This window comes from Amia ocellicauda, chromosome 9 (assembly GCF_036373705.1).
Source record: "Amia ocellicauda isolate fAmiCal2 chromosome 9, fAmiCal2.hap1, whole genome shotgun sequence".
In the NCBI taxonomy this organism is placed as follows: Eukaryota; Metazoa; Chordata; class Actinopteri; order Amiiformes; family Amiidae; genus Amia; species Amia ocellicauda.
The window spans coordinates 6,051,401-6,074,296 of NC_089858.1; the positions used below are offsets into that span (position 1 = coordinate 6,051,401).

The window sequence follows — 22,896 nt, forward strand, 5'->3', positions numbered from 1 at the left end:
TATTTATTAATTTAAAATGTTCGGATATCCATTCTTATCTTGTCTTCAACAATCTAGGGGTACCAAAAAATAGCAGACTTCAATTGTACGATGATGTTTACCAAGCTACAATTGTATGAGTAGTGTGGTCAGAATTAAAACCACACCAGTTCAGTTCTACGTGCTTTGTAACGTAATATTTATAAAATAATTAGTGTGCAGTGTAATTCCTGATTTTCACAAATTTACTTTGTTGGGAGGCTTTGAAGGCCTCAAAGGCCGCAAATAAAAGCGCTGGTCACCACATGCAACCACAGTGGCCGCATTGCAGAAATGTTGGTCTTAATTTACCAAGGCATATTGACATACTGAGGAAAATGCAAATAACTATTAAATACTTTATTTCTCTATAAACCTAAACATATAATCTACATGATATGCAGATGGAAGATGTAGGTTAAAGATTATACTTATATCAAGACAAACTGTATATTTTATCAGCAGTATGCATAATTAATTTAATTTACTAGGCATGTAAGCATACTAATAGTAAGTAATTGTAGGCTCTTTGTATTGTTATAACATCAACATAACATCGCACAATTACTGTATAGCTCCTCAGCTGAAATGTAAGGGTAATGGCTCTTTGTAGATTGTGTAAAACATCAGATGTTTTTGTAAATATATTTAATGCAGAGCAAAAGCAAGAATCAGCCAGCCATGAAACAATACATGTACCAACTGTAGTGTACTTCTGAACATTATTGTTGCTAACTACTCCATGCTCTGCTTAAGCAGAGAATTAGTTTGTCAGAAGAGAGGATTATTTATGCCACATCATATTTATAACTTAAGCAATGTGTCTGTGTATTCCTTGAATTAAGCCAAGACAAAATGTGGATGCTGGTGTACTTTGAATGTAAAATCTGTGGAATGTGAGCTATTGCACTAGTTAGGGTTACAATACTGTGAAATACTGCTTCATAATTGCACAATACGGACAGGCACCAAGCTTTAATCAGAGCAATAACAGGCAGACGAAGGGTTGATGCCAGCGCTCAATCTTTTACTCGATAAAGAAGTGTGACAAAGGCACACGATTGACAGCATGAGGAATACAGAAGAGCTCAATCCCAATTCAGAGGCAACCTTCAGACACTGAAGTACTGTCACTTTGTTTGCTTTCCTGTAGATAATTGACTATTTAAGCCTTGAATGCTTACCACAAAAAGAGCGCTAAACTAGTTCTGCATCCTTCTGCTACTGTATGTTTATTATGTCTCAGTGCAGTTAAATCAGGGGAAAGATTGGAAATTGGAGCACAGAAACAGATGTTGGTTCTAAATCAGGGCACTGAGCATTTTAAAAGTGGCACCTTGTGTTTTGCACTAATGGAAAAAAGGCTGAGACATGAGCATAGATGAAGATGAAACCAAATAAATGAATGGTTTTGTTTAGATCAGCCGCTCTGAAAGGTGGAAGAATCCTTCAGCAATTTAATATCTATTTAAACAGTCAGGCAATATATTTCCTGAAACTAAAATGACTAAATTCACTATGTTGCAATAAATGTCCATATATACTATATACAGCAGAATGCATCAAGCAACTAAATATATATATTATTTAGAAACTTTGATTGATCACCTGGCATTCTGTGGCGGCTATCTAGGTGATGAATAAACAGATAGAGTGCTAAATGTCATTTTCACCACAACATGACAAAGTAGAGGCACCAAAGGGGAATCGCAAGAGCTATTTTAGAGGAAGCAAGGGAGAAATTACGATGCCTCGAGCATGCAACTGGCTGAGTAATGACGTGCATATCCAGCCAGTTTCCTGGGTCTACGTGGAAGTAAAATAAAATTATAATAAGGGTGTAAAATATGCACCAACAATCAGAATTGTCATCTTTAGAGAATCTGAACTGAAAGAATCGCTGATGCTGATGAAGAAGCTGAAATGTTCTAACCAAAACCTGATGATAGCATTATCTTTCAAGCCAGACTGATACTATCACTATTAGGGGAACTATTTCTATCATTAATAATGAGCTCACAAACTCAAGCAAATAAAGATCACTCGTCTAACTGAGAAACAATACAATGACACAGTGATCAGACCAGGTTTGTTGCATTGTACAAATCCGGATCCCAAAACCCACGGAGTCTGATGGGATGGTGGTGTGTGAGGAGGCAAGTCGACTCACCTTCCTGCAGCCGGAGGTGATGGAGGAAGAGTGGGTTCTGGAGCACGTTGCACCGGCCCGGCTCATCTTCTCTCGTCAGCAGCATCAGGTCCGTGTAGATAAACACCGTCACCTGCAAGTAATACATGCACAGGGTCACAAACATGTGTCGAGAAATGAGAAACCTGTACTGAGAAATGAGACTCTAAAGCTGATCGGCCCCTATAGGATGTGAAGTTACCAAGTTTCCAACCCAGGTGCATTGAGGGTGTTGTTCCTGGTGATGTCAAATAGACCCAATTGATTTGACTAATGAACTGTGAAATCTTTTAAAAGAAAAGAAAGGGAATTACAATCATTTGACTGTTCTGCAGCTGCAAGTGTTTGTATTGATTCACTCGTTTAAAACCGGCCGAAAGGTTTACCGTCAGGTGAATCTGTTCCCCTCATTTCTTCTCACAGTGCTGATTAATCGACACAATACTGTTGTAGCTGCAATGTTAAGTGGTCTATAGCTTTCAAAGAAAACACCATGAGATGTTGATTTTGTGACGTGCTGCTCCATGATGTAAAACAAAAAAAAAGTAATCAGTACAGGGTGTGAAAATAATAAGATGTCACAGATGTAAATATATTCCTCTTTTATATTCTCTGAATTTTTGGTTTATTTATTTTGTATCAGTAGAGAAAACTTGCATATAATTGTTCTGCCTGGCTGCTCTTTCACAGGGTTTCAGGTCATGATTTTAGTATGCGCAGTGCTAGGCTGCCTTCATATACACGGCAAACAAAACACTGACAGTGCGTTGGCAGAATTGCATGAAATTATCCAAGTAAGAACATTGCACAGCCCATTCAGTCTGGGAATCTTAAATCTTTCGAGAAGGAAGCTAAGCGTGTGAGTTTTCAGAAGACAGGGCTGGGCACACAGTGGCTTCCCACAAGCTTCCTTCCTGGGTTTCTGGATTAGCATCTGGGCCGTTACAATGGTTGCAGTGTCCCTGGACAGCTTAACTGAGAATCTGCTACTTTTCCACAAAACTGCATCGTATCATTTATGCAAGACCTCCTTTGATGTTATCTTCCCTTTTTAAAGAAAAAAAAAAAAAAAAAAAAAAAAAAATATATATATATATATATATATATATGGATGTACCTTTTAATCAACTGGTCTATAATGTACATGTACTAAAGGTACCTGAAAAAAGGTTTTAGGACCTATTAATGTTCCAGGTTGTTACATACTGTAGTGTAGTGTAGTGTGATGTGATTAACCATGGTCTGAATTTCCAATAACTGCATGTACAGCAACAACCTATTTTGAAATGAGTTTATGCAGATCACACTAATAAGCATATACATTAGGGTTTGCAACATCGCAATATATACATGTCAGGCTGAATTAAAACACTTTGACAAATTAGATTAATATTATTCAAAAAAATCAACTTTGAATTTCTATTTTTAGCAGGGCTACCTGGAAGCATGAAGTTTTTCAATGCAAATCTTGCTTGAATCATAAAAAAAAAATACATTACATCATTACATTTCAGCTGTGCTTAATTACTCACACGGAATACTAGCTTATTTAATATTAGTAGTAGAAAGACAATGCCATAATTCAAATGCATCTTTATAAATATTTGATGGCCACTTAAATTGGAAAATAAAGTTACAGACAACTCAGCATTTTTGTTTATTCCTAGATCTCTGCTGCTTTGACCACACATTCTTCTTCAGGAGAGTAATTTTCAAATGCTTTATAAACAACGTGCCCAACTATAGTACTAGACAAAAGCATTGCTACTGACAGACACCAGATTAACTTTAATCATAATCACTTCTGCTCTAGCACAAACAAATGGACAAGGCAGGCAAAAGCAGAAGTCGCACTGCTAAAAATGTGGTTGTGTGGGATGTTTATAAATGCTTGAAACTTCACAGAATGATGCAGACAGATGCAGGATATGTGTGTTTATTTCTATAAGGTAGTCATAAGATCTTTAAGGGACGTAACTGCTGTTCTCACCATGCCATTATCATTTCCTCTACTGTAGAAGAGGGGAGGGTTATTTTCAGTGAAAGATGTCTGCATTAGTATTTCATATAGTGCAAAGAACACCCTGAAGGGAACACGGAGGGCTACGAACTAAAGCGCAGTGTAATGCACACGCTTTTAAGAGCAGTGAGGTCAGTAACACCCAGTTTTCTCTTGTTAGTTTCTCAGTTAAAATTGTGAATTGTATTGTGAATTGTGAGTCCCAGCACAACACATTTTGCTTTAGATTTGTATCTATACTGTTTTATTGGGTTAAGTATTTTACAATCAATAATAAAAACAATCAAAATCAATTTTAATACTTATGATTAAAAAAAAATTAAAATCAATTCTTAAAATCACTTAATTTTAAAATCTTAAGTGATTAACGTAAACAGAAAACAAACTCAAACAAGTGCATAAAACAATAAAACAAACTTGTGATTAAAGCAAAACTGCAAACCAAGAAAAGGGTCAAATACATTGAAAATAACTGAAAATGCACCGGACAAACCAAAAAACAAATAAAACGATAAAATAAAAAACAAACCAAAACAGTCCGATGCATTTAAAATTAAAATCCAAACGGCCAATGTATTTGACAAAAGAAAAAAACAGAACAAAACCAACCAAATACCCAAACAACTAGTGCTTTTTAAAATCAACCAAATCTTTAAAAACAGTTAAAATTCATTTTTTAAAACCAAACTTTTTCATAAAAATGGTTAAAAGATCTTGGACTCGGGCTCCAGCAGGGGGAGATGACCGTCCCCGGAGGTGGGTCCCATTATCCCAAGATTTGTATCTATACATTATGATTTCTATAAATATAATGTACAAGTTAAATTATTAAATTATTAGATTAAATTAGTACTGTACCAGGGGCAGAGAAATCAGTAGTCCGGACGCCCGGGATAAGAACGGGTTCATTCGATGTCACTGCCTGAACACTGTCAAGTTGTTGCACCGACCAAGTGGTTTCTACCGTAAATCCTGCATGACGTGAACGCAAGGTGATGTCACAACACAGGTCAACTCTGCCACTCGATCTGTTTTTTAAAATCGCTTGCAGTCTTTGTATTGTTTGGGTGGGAAGGGAAAGTTTGCTGTAATGTGATGTGTTGTATTAGCTGTAGGGTAACTGCAAGTGTCTATCTATGTAGGGATGAGTGCTGACACTGAGAAGGAGAGCATTTATCTTTCCGGATGAGAGTCCTTAACATATAAACACCAATGTGAGTCCAACGCATCAGAAATAAAAATATGCCGAATTTAATTACTTTATGAGCTACTACTAGGTATACTGTTCTAACATTCACAGATGTGTTTAGTGTTATGACAGCCTCATAATTGCTGAAATGACGTTGGCCACTTTTTGAATATACATGGACCCAGAGTTTCCATATTCAATTGGTTGGCAAAACAAATTAGTAAACATTGAAAGAAATTAAAAAACAAACTGAACAAAACAAAAACACAAGCACCCTTGTTCTTGCCACTCCCCCCGCTCTCGTTTGCAACAAATTTGACACTGACACTGACTATGCCTATGCAATTTGATCGTGAACCCAGCATGGACCTCTGTCTAATTGAAAATAAAGATTTAAAGCACTTATTTTACAATTAAAGTTACAAAACAATAGAATTTGTTTTGAAAAAACATGTATTTTAGTTTTACAAAATGTACACAATACACAGGCCTTTCTATCTAGGCATAACATTTCTTTCACTTGATTTATTTGTGGTATTGTGATATGTTGCACTGTGCATATCCCTTTACTTAAATGACCTTGAAGGGCTGCCCTCAGAAAAGTGTAAATATATCTTTGAGCAGACAGTGATGATAGTAATGATTGCAGCCTAACCACATATCTGCATCAGGGCTGCACTTAAACAGCCCATACATACAATAACAATGTGTATACGAATATCAGATTGCTCAAAATAAACCCTTTGTGTATTATCTGTATACTCAGTTTTTGAGCACTATGCCTTTCTTTACCACATTTATGCCATGTACATTGTATATTGTACATGTACTTCAACTGTGAATATACCATCATGACTGCTTATTTGCACATCAGGGGTAGAAATACATTGGAGCCACTGCAATCATGCAAATGCAATAATATTGAGCATTGTGCATTCAGATGTATGTTGCTTCTTTTCTCAATGGCACTATGTATTTTTACACCTTGTTTACATATCCTTGCTGGACACATTGTATATCTGGGATTTATTTTAACACATGGTTTAATTTTAAAACTATATGAAGAAAAAACAAAACCACACCCAAAGCTGTGGTGAATGTGCTGCGATGTGAATGTGATAAAGCAGTAGATTACAATAACTAGAAACTCACTTTGTTTAAATGCACTACCAGCTTACAAGATATCACAAGATATGTATTACAAACAATAGTCTTTTATTTGTATTGTTATTGTATGTAAGGAGCACACCAGCTTGTGTTGAACATTTCCGTTTAACAGTATTTTGCATCGGCCACCACGAGTGAGTTAAATCGCACTCCACCTACACTTCTCTCTAATTGTGTTACAGCACACCCCTCTTTTCACCACACTTACAACGCTGTGAAAACAAACATCAAATATTTATGTAGACAGCTTGAAAAAAGATTCCCTGTTACACACATCTGTGATCATATTTTGCAAGCCCACGTTTTACACTATGCGAAAGGAAGAAAATTCTACAGTATGGATTCATGTCATTTTTTGGGATTACGGCAATAATGTGTGTAATATTAATGTGGAAATCGCTAGCACAGGAGTGTTATGCGAGTAAGAAAACACCTGCAGAATAGTTCCCGAAATTGTATTTAAAACCCTTGATCAGAGCTCAACCTTAATTCAACCAAATACAGGCACTCTATTAACGTGCATAAGCTGAATAAATAATTGCAAGTGGCTGGCATGCCAGGAAACTGCAGAAGTCCCAATTGTAACAACCTTTCGCGCACAAACAGGCCTTCTATTTTTCCTCTCCTCTGCACATACTTCCTTTACACAATATTATCACAATGGCAAACAGCTCAATGGCCCTGTAACAGGCAGACCTTGCCGTTTCTCAAAACACTGCTGAACAAACAAGCTCCTGCCATGCCAAACATATCAACTACATCAGCCTTCATTGCACGCTCACGTTTCCCCCATAGTTACATTTTTCTCATGCTTTTCTCATCTAATGCAGACTGAACAAAGGATAAACTCTAGAATTTCTTACCCTCTGAAATGAGACCTGTGTTTGGCCATTAAAGAACAAAGATAGGGTCTGCATTAAACTGAAACGTGTCAAAACCCGACTATATTAAATCATGCTCTCACAGTTGTGAGAATGGCAGGAGCATAGTCATGTCACCAAGCACAGTGAGAGAGGTAGTACAAACTCAAAACTGCAAAGTCAAGAGCATCGCTACAGCTCCACAATGCAAGACAAACTAAAAGTGAATGAGGGTAACATTATGTCATCTTGTGGACTGAAAGCCTTAAATCCCATCTTTACTTTGATCGTTGAATTAATAATTCCAGGCATGCTGAAAGGTACAGTCACATTACCTCTCTGTTAACCCTTTTCCATCAATTTAAAGTTTAAAGTATGATTTGTTAACCTGGATGGAGATAATATGCAGCTCTCAGATACGTGTTTTACTCATATCTATTTTTGTTATGTCAACCCAAACCAAACCTCGTGAGTGGCATTTAGTGACTGAGCATTCATACAATGCTTCATTAAGCCTTGTCAGTTCATTTCCAAACCGCAAAAACCAATAACTAAAATAAAAAATAAAAAAAACAATATACCCCAAAAATGATTCTTGACCAACAAACATTGGAAGGGCTCTCTTGGTTGTGCTGGATTGATTTTAATAGAAGTTTCACTTCACTCATCTTGCCTTTCTTTGTACAGCCGACATGACATGAATCTCTCTATATGGATACATTCAATATTGCAACACTTCACAGGACTACAGAATTAACCAAATGCATATGAACAATTTTTAAATAAAAATACATCGAAAAACAGACATTGAGTTGACTACTACATGAATAAACTATGACTCGCATAGTATGCATAGTTCCTGCACTTCACATAATTTGTAAATTTCAAATTTTCGCATTTTCTTATCAGCTGTCTGCACCTTGACAAGTTGTTTAAGATAGGTTAGTAACTTGTTTACATATACAGCACATCTTTTTACAGGAACTAAAAAGTGCAGGGTACTGTAGCTACCAGGATCAGATAACACTCCTTTAATTGGTCAACTCTACATTTGCAAGACTTTCCACTAAGGATTCATTTTCCCTTCAGTTCTTACCTTAATCGATAGATGCTTGCTTTCATGCAAAATCATCTCTTCGGACACTACAAGCGACCTTGCTGGATTACACAGATCCAAAGGCTGTAAGAAACACAAACAAACAGAACTCAATTCAAACTCAGCATTCAAGCAATGTTAGCATGAGCCGAATTGTACATCTACATACCAGTGGCATTTTAACTTCAGACTCCATACTAAATGCAAAGTATTTCAGAGAGTGAAGGAAACTAAACGTTGTGACCCTGTCAAGCAGTGTGCTTAAGATGACAGAATCAGAAAGCCCTACTGTCAACTTTATAGAAGTCAACTTCTATAAATGTAGATGCAACATGTGCTCTTTAGCACAAGCCACTTCCTGTTCTGGACTTCAGCTAATGTGTACAAGTAACACCTTTTTTTGTATTATTATTATTTTTTTAATATAACACTGGGGTGAGATTTGCATTGCAAATCAACAGGATGTACGACCACTGAAAGAACACAAATGTAGCCAGGATCCCTGTCCACAGCCCTGTGTGGGTGGCTGATACAATTAAAAAAAAAACACACAGCAACAAACCGGAACTGTCAAAGAAACCATAAACCTTTTGAAATGCACAACTGTGCTCCTATGAGCTGCTGAGGGCTGATACTCACAAGGTATCTGAACTAACAATACAAGTGCAGGTTACTGTGAAATAGATGCAGTCTTAATTTTGGAATAATTTCAGCAGTTAATATATAATATACACAAATAAACACTAAAACCACAAAAACACTTAAAATACCCGCTTGCAAAATATATATGAAAATGAAATGAAAATTACTGAAAAAAAAAAGTTTTGCTTTTAAATGTCTAAAACAGACATGAGTCAAAATCAAAACAAAAATAAATGTAAATCCTTAACCCAGGTATACATATTCTAGAAATATGTGAATGTGTTTTTTTTTTTTTTTTTTTTTTAATATATATATAAAAGTAAATTGTTCTGGTATTCTAAGACACTATTATAAAGTGGAAATGGTTTTTTTTTTTTGGTGAAGGACAATTACCTCCACAAAATACAGTTTAACAAATAAATGTACTGGAATTCATCGCTACCCAAAGAGCAGGTCATGAGTTGTTCATCATGGGCACAGTGAATGCTGAGGAGAATATTTGCATTTCAACAGAACAGGGTAAAGCTGCACATCCAGAATAATGTAGAACAGACACCTTCCTAAGACCATCCTGCCATAGAGAGGAGAGATGAGCATCTCGATTCCAAACACTCCCAGGAAAAAAACAATGCATAATCATACCTGTACAAAAATTGGGAAGATGAGGATTTTTGGTGCCAGTTTGACGTAGGTCCCATAGTTCCCGTGAGGCAGGTGGGACCTCACGATAGTGCAGTTCTGATAGTTGGCGTAGTTGCAGTTCTGTTGAGGGGTGGAGTGGGGTGGCACTTTGGGCACATTTGTACTTGATCCAAGAAAGGTCGACCTTCTTTGTAATCCACTTGGTGGACGACCTCTGTAGACTTTTCCTGTTACAAATAAATTGACACATAACACTATGAATAAGCTTAATATAAAATGGCCTGAAGGAACACTGTTTAGTGCATATGTAATGAACCACATATATTAAAGCCATTAAATCCACGTTTATGTATTCATATTGTACACTTACACTACACTGATAGTCTACTCATATCTCCTTTCAGTTCATAAGACTCAGAATATCAAGCCTTAAAACTGGATCCAATCTCAATTTCCTAAAATATCAGACTGCCAGAGCTCTCAGCCTTTTCTACAGTCTGCTAGGGAAGCATTTGCTCCTATTTCTGTTGCAGGGAGTCTGATTGATGTTAATATAGGCCACTGCTTAGGATGTAATTGAATGATAGACATATAACAGTACCATATTTGACTTTCTTTATGCTGCATCTCACGTCAAGACTATGAAATGCATGTACATTTTTATTTGATTGATCAGTCTGCTGCATTTTAAGTATCTGGCCTAGTACCATCTACCTGTCCTGAAGGTTACAGTAGAAAAGGACTGAAAACATTTCCAATGTGAGGGGACTTTCCTTAGTATGAGAATAATTAATGAACTTATGGCAGACTCCAGACTTCCAGAAATAAAATCCACTTTTTAATAGCTGTTCTTGCACATATTTCTGGCAACAACACACTGAGTTCAATAATTAATTATCCTCAAGATAACGAACAATTCATAATATAAAATCAGGCAATCTTATTAAAGAATAAGGCTAAAAACACAGTTACGTTATTGTGTTTACCAAATTGAATATAGTAATACTACCACTTCTACAATAATAATACTAATAACAATTGTTCCCCGTGCCCCTTATCTCAGGTTCATTCTGAAGGAATACAATCCAGCCCCAAATAGCTGTGCAAAGGGGATGATGGATTTAATGTAATAATTATATATAGATATATATATATATATATATATAAACAGACCCATACATTGCAAACAATCAACAACCAAGAGTCATACTACCACCTACTGTTGCCTTTTAAAATCCACATTAGATGTCATCATTGAAGAAATAAAAAAACATTTTGATTCTGGTAACCGTTTAAACAGTTTAATTTATATGCCACAAAACAGTTTCATAAATGAGAAAGTGACAGTGAAAAATTAGATGTGGAGAATTAATTTACCCAGATCAAGCTTTATGGTAAGGGACAGAAGTCGGTCTAGATCTGAGAATTGAGCTGAGAAAGAGGTGATTCAATGTGGACGGGTTTTCTGTGCGGCTGTCTCAGATCGATTCATCAATTATTTTTCTAATTATGTTTGATTAGAAGCTAGAGATGCACAATCTGAAAATGCAAGGTATCTGAAAAAATTCCAATAGTAAAGGGATTCATGATTATCCTAACACAAGCCATTAACTAATGGAAGTATTAATGTTTTCATTTCGACGGAATAAATCACTATTTCAGAAAGCTCCATCCAAATGACCAAATTGCTTTCGATCATTTAGGTTTTAATGTTAAAATGTGACTTCCTTAGTAATCATTCTGCATTCTAAGATAGAGGTTAATATCAAGGATTATCAATTTACATAACACTGATAAAAAAAAAAAAACTCCATGAAAAGGAGGCTTACCAAGGGTACCGTGATTATCCTGATACACAGGCCGGAGGATCTGAAATGTATGCATATATAGAGAATTAACAGCGACATAAAACTCAGGGTATGTACAGAAAACAGGAAATGCGTCCATACTAACGATGCATACTGGTTACACGTTTAAAACAACTTCTGCATGCACAAATGCATGTATACAGCAATTACAGCAAATACGGGTTCAAATCACGGGTGGGGCAGTGCTGTTGTACCCTTGAACAAGGTACTTCACTTAGATTGCTCCAGTAAAATACCCAGCTGTATAAATGGGTACAAATGTAAGTCGCCCTGGATAAGAGCGTCAGCTAAATGACAAAAATAATAATAATAATAATAATAATTGGGATAATGGTATGTAAACTGGTTAGTGCTTTTAAGAAAATGACCAAGTACAGCTGTGTCTCCAGAGGACTTAGGCAGCCTGATCAAAATTTTTCTACAGAGCTTTATATTTGTATTTTAAGCAGGCCGAGATAATGCGGGTGGAGTGTATTTTCCCAGGCCTATGAAAACAGTACTGCGGCCGTTGTTTTGTCTGCAGTGAGGTTGACAGCAGGCTCTGTTTACACTCAGCAGGGGGCCTCAACACGCTTCAGGAATGTCAGCTGAGATACCTGAGCAAAAACAGAGCTGCAAAAATAGTGCGTAATTCTTAAAAAATATGCATGCTTTATCCTGGTCGTAATCTAGAACTTTTATGTTCTCTAACAAGACATCAGTGGACTGCAATTTAGTTTTTACTTGAAAATAACACATTAAAACATGTGGCACTTCACCATTCTATCTTTGGAGATTAACTACAATTTGAATATAATTCAGGCAACAGGTCTAGTGGTTGTTTGCATTTGCTGCCATCTTCACTGCTCTGGGACGCACAGAGAGCGGATGAAGTACAGAGGTGAGAAAAGCCTGACACCCTCAAACGAGGTACGCCCTCAGAGGTGTTGTTAAAAGGGGTTGGCAGCAGAAGAGCTGTAGCACTAATTTGGTGCTTTCAAGAATATAAAAAGACACGCTAAGTTGTTTCCCCAGGGATGTAGAAAAGTATTGAAAGTGACGGACTGGAACACTTGTGACAGAATCAAAGATACTGTATAAGAGGAGGGGACAGACAGCCCCAATCCACCCCCTCAATGTTCCTTTTAATTAGCGAAGCCTTTAGGCAGTCCTCACAGTGAATGAGGTCACTGATACACGGCAAGGAACCTGTGAGCTAAACACCCGACGAGCACTGACTGCACACAGCCAACACACATTTCAAGGGACCGGGGCTAATGTTTTTTGTGAAATTCAGTAAATTAGCAGTTTAAGCACATAGGAGTGCCTTGATATAGATGTAAAATAAATCAAATAAAAATAAAATGAAAAAACTGTAAAGCTTATTCAGGACTTTTGAAGTTGCCTTTTAGTTTCAAAGTTATTTTGTTTAGCATTTAAGTAAAAAAAAAAAAAAAAAATGTAGTGCTTTCCCTTACCCAATGTTAGCGCAGTTGGGAGTGGGCAATTAATAGTGCACTGTTCAGCCTTGCTAGAAGACAGTTTGACTGGCATGGATTTGGGACAACAAGGCAAATCCACCTGAGACAGGATTTATAACTAGAAGAGCACAAGACAGTTCTACACATCCTTAGCCACAATCGGCGACTCAGAGAAGCCAGTGAGGTTCGGAAAAGAAAACTGAAATGTGTGCTGGTGTAGCATAATGCTGCACTGCAGATAACTTGTCATCATCCGTCCCCCACCACCACCACAATGCTCTCCCACAGGGACGCATTAAATCTAATTAGTATAGAAGAGAATATGGACTAAATGTTATTGAAATTAAGAGATTATAACGTACCCTCAGGTACACTTCAAATATTCAGGTATACAAACTGCGATAATATCTACCTAATATCTATTGCTTATATATATATATATATATATATATATATATATATATATTAAAAAATTCTGCATTAATTACACTAATTGCTCTCTACGGACTGTTACACAAACAGTAAGTGGTACCTGGCTGCCAGGGTTGATGGGTGCCAGGATAATGTAGTTCTTGTCCCCAGAGGATGCGACTCTGGTGCCCTTCAGTGTGTGGGTCTTGGTCTTGTTCTCGCCCTCCTCCCGTCGTTCCCAGGGGTTGTTCAGGCCACCCTCGGATCCGTTCACGAGGATGTGGCGGTTCTGTCTGCCCTCGGCAGGGAACTGCAGGCCGGGCGGATTCTTCTCTCTCTTGCTGGGTGGCGATGGGGGATTGCAGCCAGGCTTATAGGAGGGTCTGTGGATCAGGCCTTCAAATCCAGGCTTGATCACAGGAACTGTCCTCCACACCACCACCGTGATCTCGCTGTGGCAGTTTCTGGGGGAAACAGAAGACTGTAACATGTCATCTGCTTACACTAACAGCCTGGCGAGGGGGTTGGTTATTACTGAGAACTTCAGTGCTATGCGGAAGAAACTGTGCTAGGGCTTATTATTATTATTTTTTCAACACAAGAATAGCTGAAGCATCATTTACAGAATGTAAAGCAACTATGTCCCTTTTCATCCTATACAGCCCTATCCCAATGAAGCAAATTGATTAAAACATATGCAAGTAACCTCTGAAAGCTCTCTATACAGGTAGAGATAGAAATATTGCGATAGAAAGAGAAAGATCTCACAAACAGAATGACTGATTGGCTGTCAAATTAAAGGCAGATTTATGCATATGTGCCTTGTGCCACGGGGGTGAGAGCCACATACATTTTAACGGTCTTAAGGGCAGTGGCTTTACATAGAAGAATTATCAAAGCATGACTTTGTTTTTTGCTTTCGACTTACTTGCCTCACTCAATTTGTGTACATGCACAGGCACCTTAACAATATTAACTGGAGCATAGACTCCAAAAGGCTCTGCAGTGATTCCTCAAATCAGATGTGAACTCTTTCTATATGAGCATTTGCACAAAACCCAATGACAGCAATTTCATTTGATCTCTTTCCCTTTTAAGTAATGAAACCAAATTAGAATGAGCGGTAAATAAACAATCCCCGTGGGTACTTTCCTCCTCTTTGTGCATGTGACACTTCTGTGTGATCAAGCTGTCACATGAAGACATTTATAAAACACTCTAAACTAATGCCTGCTTTATACAGCTCTATCGTCAAACAGGGAGACTGTTCACTTTCCATAGATTCAGTGTAGACAGACTGTCAGCTACAAAATCAAAATCAAAGTTTTTGGGGTTTTTTTGGTAAAAGAAAATGACTGCGAGTAATTTAAAAATGCAAATGTCAAGAAATGTGTGATTGACAATTGATGTGTTAACATAGATTGCTTCTACTTTCAGCAGTTGACACTGCTGTTGCACATCCTGGTATTCATCCAAAGAACCATATTAAAAAATGCATGAAGTAAAAGAAAGTTACCATCTGTGTTATATGCTTTGAAGTAAATTAAATTATTCTGATTACCACAGAAACATTTCCAGCAACATCCACAGCTAAAAGGTGTCAACTTAAATATCTCCTGCGAGGGCAGCAGGTTAAGCAAAAGTACTTAACATTTAAGAAGTATTTTTTGTTTTTGACACACAGTACACACAGCTTTATAGTTGGTGTCCGATAAGATCCCCAGCAGAGGGAACATAAGTTTTATACCTACTGTCCACCTATTGACAGATTCTAAGGCCTATTGAACCACTATACACAAATGCTATTTGATGAATGATGCGCTACCTGATTGCATGAGCAAGATCCACACATTTCCACTGCTCCACTGGCTGGCCATTGAGCTGCAGCACGGTGTCCAACTGCTGCAACCCTGCCTGGTCTGCTGGACCACCTGGAGTGACACAAGACACACAGAGAACAATACAGAAACACAGAGTTTAAACAATCCACTCGGAGGTGTCGCCTTGATTTTCACACACACACACACACACACACACACACACACACACACACACACACACACACAAAGGGGGTCTTGCCTGGATCGACGGCCTGGACACGGACAGGAGAGTCGGAGCAGATGGTGAAGCCGTAGCCGTCTTTCCCTCGAAGGATCGTAACCTGCAGAACACACCCACACACTTCACTGGACTGGATGCAGCAGGTTTAGCTGCCCGTCAATCCTGAGCACCCAGACAGAATTACAAGAACGCATACAATCCCTCCCGCTAATCTGCACAAGCTGTTCAAACGTTGCCATTAAACATCACCGAAACTCGACTCGCTGGGTGATGCTGCCCTTAAGAGTTTTGACTGCATCCAAACCGTATTCGATGGAAACACCAATCGAGTTTTCAACACAGTGTTTTCTGCTTATGTTTGGGACAGGTGGCAGTTATTTTTAGGTTGTTGATCTTAAACGCCATTGAGCAGCCAGTACACTGCCCTGCCCCTAACACCACTCCTTAGGAACAATCCAACTAAGAATAGACAATGTTTCTTGTCCAACCTGATACCTTCAGCGGCTGAATTAAAGAGAGGATTTACTCTTTTCAACAAGGTTTTGTTACATTTAACCAGACATGAGCAAGTGAAAATGATCTCAAAAGCTGAGAGTCCTCAATGACTTCAACACCATACGAGCCAGCACCTTGGGGTGGTGTTAGTAATGAATATTAAAATCAAGAAAAAAGCTACAGCGCTCTCTATTATATATCTATATCGCTGGTCAATAAATAAAAAGAGAGAAAAATAAATCCAAATAGATCCAAAAACAAGAATGTGTGACATCATTGAAAGAGTGAAAATGTTCAAATGGCAATGGGCTGGACACATTGCAAGAAGAACAGATCAATGATGGACAGAGGATGCTATGGAATGGATCCCAAGAAATTAAAAATGACTACAATGAAGACCACATAAAATATGGGAAGATTAAACAAAACTTAAACAAATAAAAAGATTAAAAGGTGTGACATGGAAGAGAGATGCTACAGAAGATGGAAACATCTTGAGGAGGCCTTCATGCATATAGCGGATCGATACAGGCTGATGATGATAATACTATTATTAGACAGACAGATCTATACATCCAGGCAGCTGGATACAAGTAAAGGGGAATGAAAATGTGATTTAGTGGATCGATATTTATTGCACAGAAGGCTCAAGGTGCATTAATATAGGCATGTATACAGATTTCCACCACTCAGCTTTTCATGGCTAATCTCTCGAATTACTAAATCGAACAACTCTTTCAAACTGTTTAAACTTGAAAAATATTCAAGTCTTAAGTGCGGTTAAAGATTGGTTGAAGATCTGGGTAAAACCATTCCCCCATTTCTGAACTTTTTTTCCAGGTGAATGAAGGAAGTCTTTCTGCATTTCAATTTAGTAACCTACATCATAGACCAAACTGCATAAACTGGTCCCACAGAACAGTTAAATAATTATGGGAAGAGAGCAGATGCATGTTTCAGGTTTAATTAAAGATACATGTGAAGATATAAAATGGTTATTTTGGGTCAGATTTTTACTAATTGACCTCAATTCTGCAATAGAATGCTAATCAATCAGTCTTTATTTGGCGTAACACCTTTCCCAGAGTTGCCACAGAGCACTCAACAAATTGAAATCAACACAAGCTTGTGTAATTCATCCAAAAAAAAGTCAGAACATGATTTAGGTAGGCTAATTAAGTTAACTATAACAGATATTCTTATTTTAACAGATTGTTGTTGCATAATAAAACATCCTGGACCACAACTTACCAGACGTGACAACCCCACAGTTTATTTTAAGCTTTCTATGGACAGATTGTACTCTATTGGCAAATTATAGATTTGTTTTTCCATTGTGTACCATTAGCCATTTTCTCCATTGGACTAAGTATTCATTTTAAATTAAAAAAAAAAAAAACCCAATCCTGATGAAACATTAGTGTAAATCTCAAATGGCAAATATGAAAAGACCATATTTAATTAAGAGAAGCTTATTGTGTGCACTGAAATACATTGAATGAAAGAAAAACAATAACATCCATGTATTTTTGAATTTGTAATTGGTTATAAAACAATGACTAAAGCCTATTGTGTTAACCTTCAGAAGTTTTGAAGAATATACCAGTTGACAAAATAGGTGCGTGAAATCAACTGCTGCCAGACATGTTTTACTGCTGAGTCAATTTGATCTTTAAACTTCTACCTGCTGACAGCTGAATCATTGCCAAACCACGCTCTGCGCACTCGGCATGAACTGTCACTATGTTGACCATTTAAAACAGCAGGGATCTTTAATTAGTTATTATAACAATGAAACCGTAGAGCAGACAAAGAATGTACTCTCAGTGTTGCAATAGCTAGAGTTTAGCAATACAAGAGACTAAGCTTAATTATTAATTACTTGTACAAGTGATTAATACTTCCTGAATTCTTTTAATATTGACCATGGGATCAAAAACTAATTTCAAGATTGTGGATACAAACTGCACAGCAACTAAGCAAATGTATAGAGGCAACTGAGAGTCAAGGAAACGAAAAATCTCAATAAATGTTCACTTCACATCACTTCACTATTAAGTAATCAGATTACATTTGAAATAAGGCTGGGTTACAGTGGATTGTATAAGTATTCAACCCCTTTGGGACATTTTGTAGAATTACAATCTGGAACTAAAATGGATTTAACTGGGATTGTCGGTCACTGATCATGTTGGATTAACTACAAATATAAAACTGAAATATCTATTGAATAAGTATGTTTCCCCTTGTGCAGCTGTGGTGCACCCTTATTGAATAGAGAACTGTGTCCAATTAAAGTGTCACATGATCGCATATTAAATACACCTGGAAGGCCCCAGATTATGTCAGAGAGTATATCCAAACAAGCACACCATGAAGACCAAGATATTTTCAAAACAAGTCCAAGAGAAAGTTCTGGAAAAGCCATAGTCAGGGTTTGGTTATAATAAAATATTGCAAACTTTGAACATCCCCCGGAGCACAGTTCAATCCATAATAAAAAATAAAATAAACAACTGAAAGAATATAGCACATCCACAACTCTGCCTAGAGAAGGCTGTCCACCAAAACTGAACAACCAAACCGAGCAAGGTCGTCTGTGGTCAGAGAAGTCTCCAAGAGACCAATGGTAACTCTGAAGATGCTACAGAGTTCCACAGCCAGGATGGGAGAAACTGTGCATGTGTCAACTATTACCTGGGGGCTGCATAAAGCTGGGCTATATGGAAGAGTGGCATGGAGAAAACCATTGCTGAAAATCCGTTACATCAAATCCCATTTGAATTTTGCTATAAAGCATGTAGAAGACACAGCAAAGGTTGTATGGTTGGATGAGACAATGTATACTTTCTGGTCTAAATGCAAAACACTGTGTGGTGCAAAGCCAACACTGCTCATCTCCCTGAGAACACAATCCCCACGGTAAAGCATGGTGGTGCAGAATCATGTTATGGGGATGCTTTTCATTAGCAGGGGCTGTGAAACTTGTCAGGATGGATGGAGCCAGATATAGGAGAATCCTAGAGGAAAACCTTTTTCAGTGTGCAAGAGACCTTGGACTGGGCGGAGGTGCACCTTTAAGCAAGTCAAGGCTACACTGGAGTGGTTTAAAAACAAGAAGCTGAGTGTCCTAGAATGGCCCAGTCAAAGCCCAGACCTCAATCCAATTGTGAAAACGGGAGGGGTGAAGTAGTTATGGAGCCTCCTCTGATTGTATGGCAAAAACAACCGGACCAATGATGAGTGACTAGTGAGGAACCCAGACCTGAGAGAGAGACAGAGCACAAACGAAAAAACAATGACACCACACAGATTGCAAAAGTGTGGGGTCGTAACACTGTGGCAGACTTAAAAACTGTTAACCAACACTGTCCAGCCAACTTGAGAGCTTGAGCAATTTTACCATGAAGAATGGACAAGACTAGAGACTGACCCCAAAAGACTCACAGCTGTGATTGCTGCCAAAGATGGTTCTATCCAGTACTGACTCGAGGGTGAATACTTCTGCAACTAACACATTTCAGTTATTTAATTTGTTTCACAATTAAAACAAATATTTTGCGCCTCCAAGGTGCTGTGAATGCGAGGAGAGAAACACAAATCAAGCACAGATTGTAACATAACAAAATGTGAATGAGTGAATACGCATGCAATCTACTGTATGCCAGTACAAACAGGATTCCTCATTTATCAGTATCATAAAAAAAAACTTTCAAACTGAATTGTAGAGTAATACAAATGTTTTTTTTTTGTTTTATTATTCCCAACTACTCAACCGCAGATGTCAGAATTAATTCAACAGTTCAAATAGAATACATCATACATAATCCCCAGACAAACCTTCAGTTAATTGCAGGTGGAGAAGCAAAAGCCTTAATAATTTGGAATGAAAGAGTTTCTAATTTGCCAGTTTCCCATCTTTCTCTATGCCTGTCATCAACAATGTACCAGCTCGACTAGATAGATGCTACAATAAGTGACAGGGAGATTTAAAATTTAAAAGTGAAGACAGAAATGTCCTTAACTTAAATGTCACAGAGCATCTGCAATTGTGTGAAACCCTAAAGCGTAGTTATAAGAAGTGGTAGCATTTAAGACATAATATGAAACATTACATTCTACAGCATACAATAATGCCAGGTTATGGTATTTTGTGCATTTTGTTCTTGCCCTGTAAGTTTTGGCAACTTATTGCATCTAGCTGGGGATATGTAAAACATTATTTAGATTTACAGTACTGTGTGTTCCTGTAATTAGAGTGAAAGTTCTTCTGTCTCCTGTTTATCAAAACATTGCCTACATTCATCCTGTGCAAGTTTCCGCTTTGCTACATGGAACAACCTTTAACTGTTGTCTCAGTACTTTAAGTCTGCAAATTTATCAGGCTGTAGCAGACTTGCACAGAATGGATTTGACAAAATCAGTTCTTCTATTATTTCAAAACCCAGTAGACTACTATTAGTTTTGTTGGGAACGGTAACATTTACCGTTCGAAATGTTACAATAACCAAGCTGGGAAAGGATTTTTTAAAAGAAGAATCTATTCCTAAACCATATTGTCTCCATGTCACCGCCTTGCAAGTCTAGCCAGCAGAAATGTAGACATGACCTTATTCGGTCTTACTGAAACAATCCCAAATTAGATCAGTCATCAAATAATGGCATGTGCTTTTCATAAACCTGCACATACCCTTTACTCAGCATCCTAGCTTTTTAGTTGGTCTACAGTAAACACATTGTGTCATTTATTTTATCATTTCTGTCTGTACATCTGCAATGTCAGTTCTATTATTGCCTTACTGAATTATGAAAATTGAATTTGTATTTAAATACATCATCGGGTATTAAAGGTTTCTCTTTTTTTTTAATTGCAAAAACAGTGAGTGTTTGGATAGATCAGGCCTTCAAGGGCATTGCTCAGGGTGAAGCCTAGAAATGTATCTGACCTTCCAGTTACAGGTCCTCCAATGCTTTGGAGTCTGAGTGTGTATTCTTTAGAGACTAGGGGAAGCACTACTTATCAATCAAGCCTGCTGCAAAGACAATTACGATAGGACTTAAGTAACTTGTGTGGCATAACAGGCAGTGAGTCCGTGGCATGGCTGGGTCCTGAACAAATCTTGTAACAAGCTCTTATCTGTGAGCACTAGACCACCTTGCCTTCTGCATCACATCAACAGGAAAAAAATAGATGAATCAATGTTTATTAAACTTCACCCTCTGCTTGTCTGCTGTGCTAAGCAGGCTTTTTTCCCCATTGGGTATGTATCACAAACACTGTAAACTTATTTATGTTCTCTAGGTGTCCGCCTCTAAAAAGTTTATTTTTCATTCTACAATATGTACTTGACAGGTTCATGGTTAAAAAAATATAGCCTGCCCTGTTTTGTCCACTCCAACTCCCTCCCAGGAATACATCCTAAATCACTTTTTCGCCCTCTGCTCCAATGCACATGTGGAGTGTTCGGGACTCGAGAGTGCTTAGTCAGTGGATACCGTGGAGCTGCTGAACGCAGCGGGAGGACCATGCGTTACAGCAGGAGCTTCTCGGTGAGGGTCAGAGCGACACACGGGCAGGAAGATGAACTCTGTCCCATGGGAAGAGCAATGTGGTGAACTTCATCTGTCACCAGCCACCATTAGTGGGGTTGGGACTCTAACCTGCACTGCGACAGAAGCATGCCTCATCTGAAGCATTGTTTTACTGCTAAGAACTGCAGTTTCTACAGCAGCAATTTTGATTTGGTCTTTAGATAGCATTTTACACTTTTAATTTGGCTTTCCTTACAACTGAAGTCCAACTTGGCATTGTCAAAAAGTGAGCGGTACAGTGCATTTCCTCACCTAATACTGGAATCCACTTTGTACTTTTGCATCTCCATTTTATTTATTTATTTAACATTTAGATCTAACAAGTCACCATAAGAAAGAAGTATGAAATATAATGGTAGTCTAATAATTCTGTAATGGCAGATTCAAACAAAAATGCAGGTCGACATTGGTTTTGATTTTATTCTGTACAGTATGAAAGCTTTCCTCTTGTGTATTCAATACATGCATAATGATTGCTATTAGTGGTTTACTATTTACTGTATATACACTACTAGTCAAATACATGTACAATTAATACAATTAATTACAATTACTTAAAACTGTCTGCCTTCTTACAGTATCACTGATTTGTAACTATGTACTCTCCCTAAGAACCTTCTCTGCAACAGCGTTGAAACGAAACTAGTTACCTTTAAACAGCTGCAAATTCCAAGGCGTATTGAATAGAAATTACAAAGCAGATTCATCTCTTCTGCTCTGTTAAAGAATTTTGAGTAACCGCATCCTATCTAAAATCCCAGTTGCAAGCCTGAATGATTCTGCAAATAAAATTAAAAAAACCTCACCCATTGAGGCTGTATCTTTCATCACAAAACACACGTACACTGCAGAATGTATAATTAAGTGCCGCCGAATCTCTTATGAATTTTTTTTTTCCCTTAAATGATACCAACACACTCATTTGTAAAATCAAGTGGAAAAAAAGGGAATAAATATGGAAAAAAAAAAGGTGGTCTACGATTTCAGCCTGAACCTACAAAACTGTGCACCGAAACTCACAATTATTACTAAACGGATCACATATACACCCCCAACCCCACCCCAAAAAAAGCCCCCATGCGAATGAGAAGAACCAGATCAGACCTGTGGTAGCCTGCGCTCTATGCAGAGTTTGCAGAGCCCATGAATCGTGTTCATGGTTCCAGTTGAATAGAAAGTGTCTTGCA

The 22,896-nt window shown here is 37.7% G+C and overlaps 1 protein-coding gene across 1 annotated transcript in view; it reads right to left on the bottom strand.

Moving 5' to 3' along the window:
- LOC136758465 (regulator of G-protein signaling 3) overlaps nt 1-22,896 on the bottom strand; it is a 217,529-nt gene that overhangs the window by 121,394 nt on the left and 73,239 nt on the right. The window contains exons 11-17 of the mRNA XM_066712845.1: nt 15,641-15,722; nt 15,387-15,492; nt 13,683-14,025; nt 11,652-11,691; nt 9,823-10,049; nt 8,539-8,622; nt 2,189-2,300 (exon numbers count right to left, since the gene is read on the bottom strand). Coding sequence (XP_066568942.1) covers nt 2,189-2,300; nt 8,539-8,622; nt 9,823-10,049; nt 11,652-11,691; nt 13,683-14,025; nt 15,387-15,492; nt 15,641-15,722 — 994 coding nt within the window. The remainder of the gene's footprint in view (nt 1-2,188; nt 2,301-8,538; nt 8,623-9,822; nt 10,050-11,651; nt 11,692-13,682; nt 14,026-15,386; nt 15,493-15,640; nt 15,723-22,896) is intronic.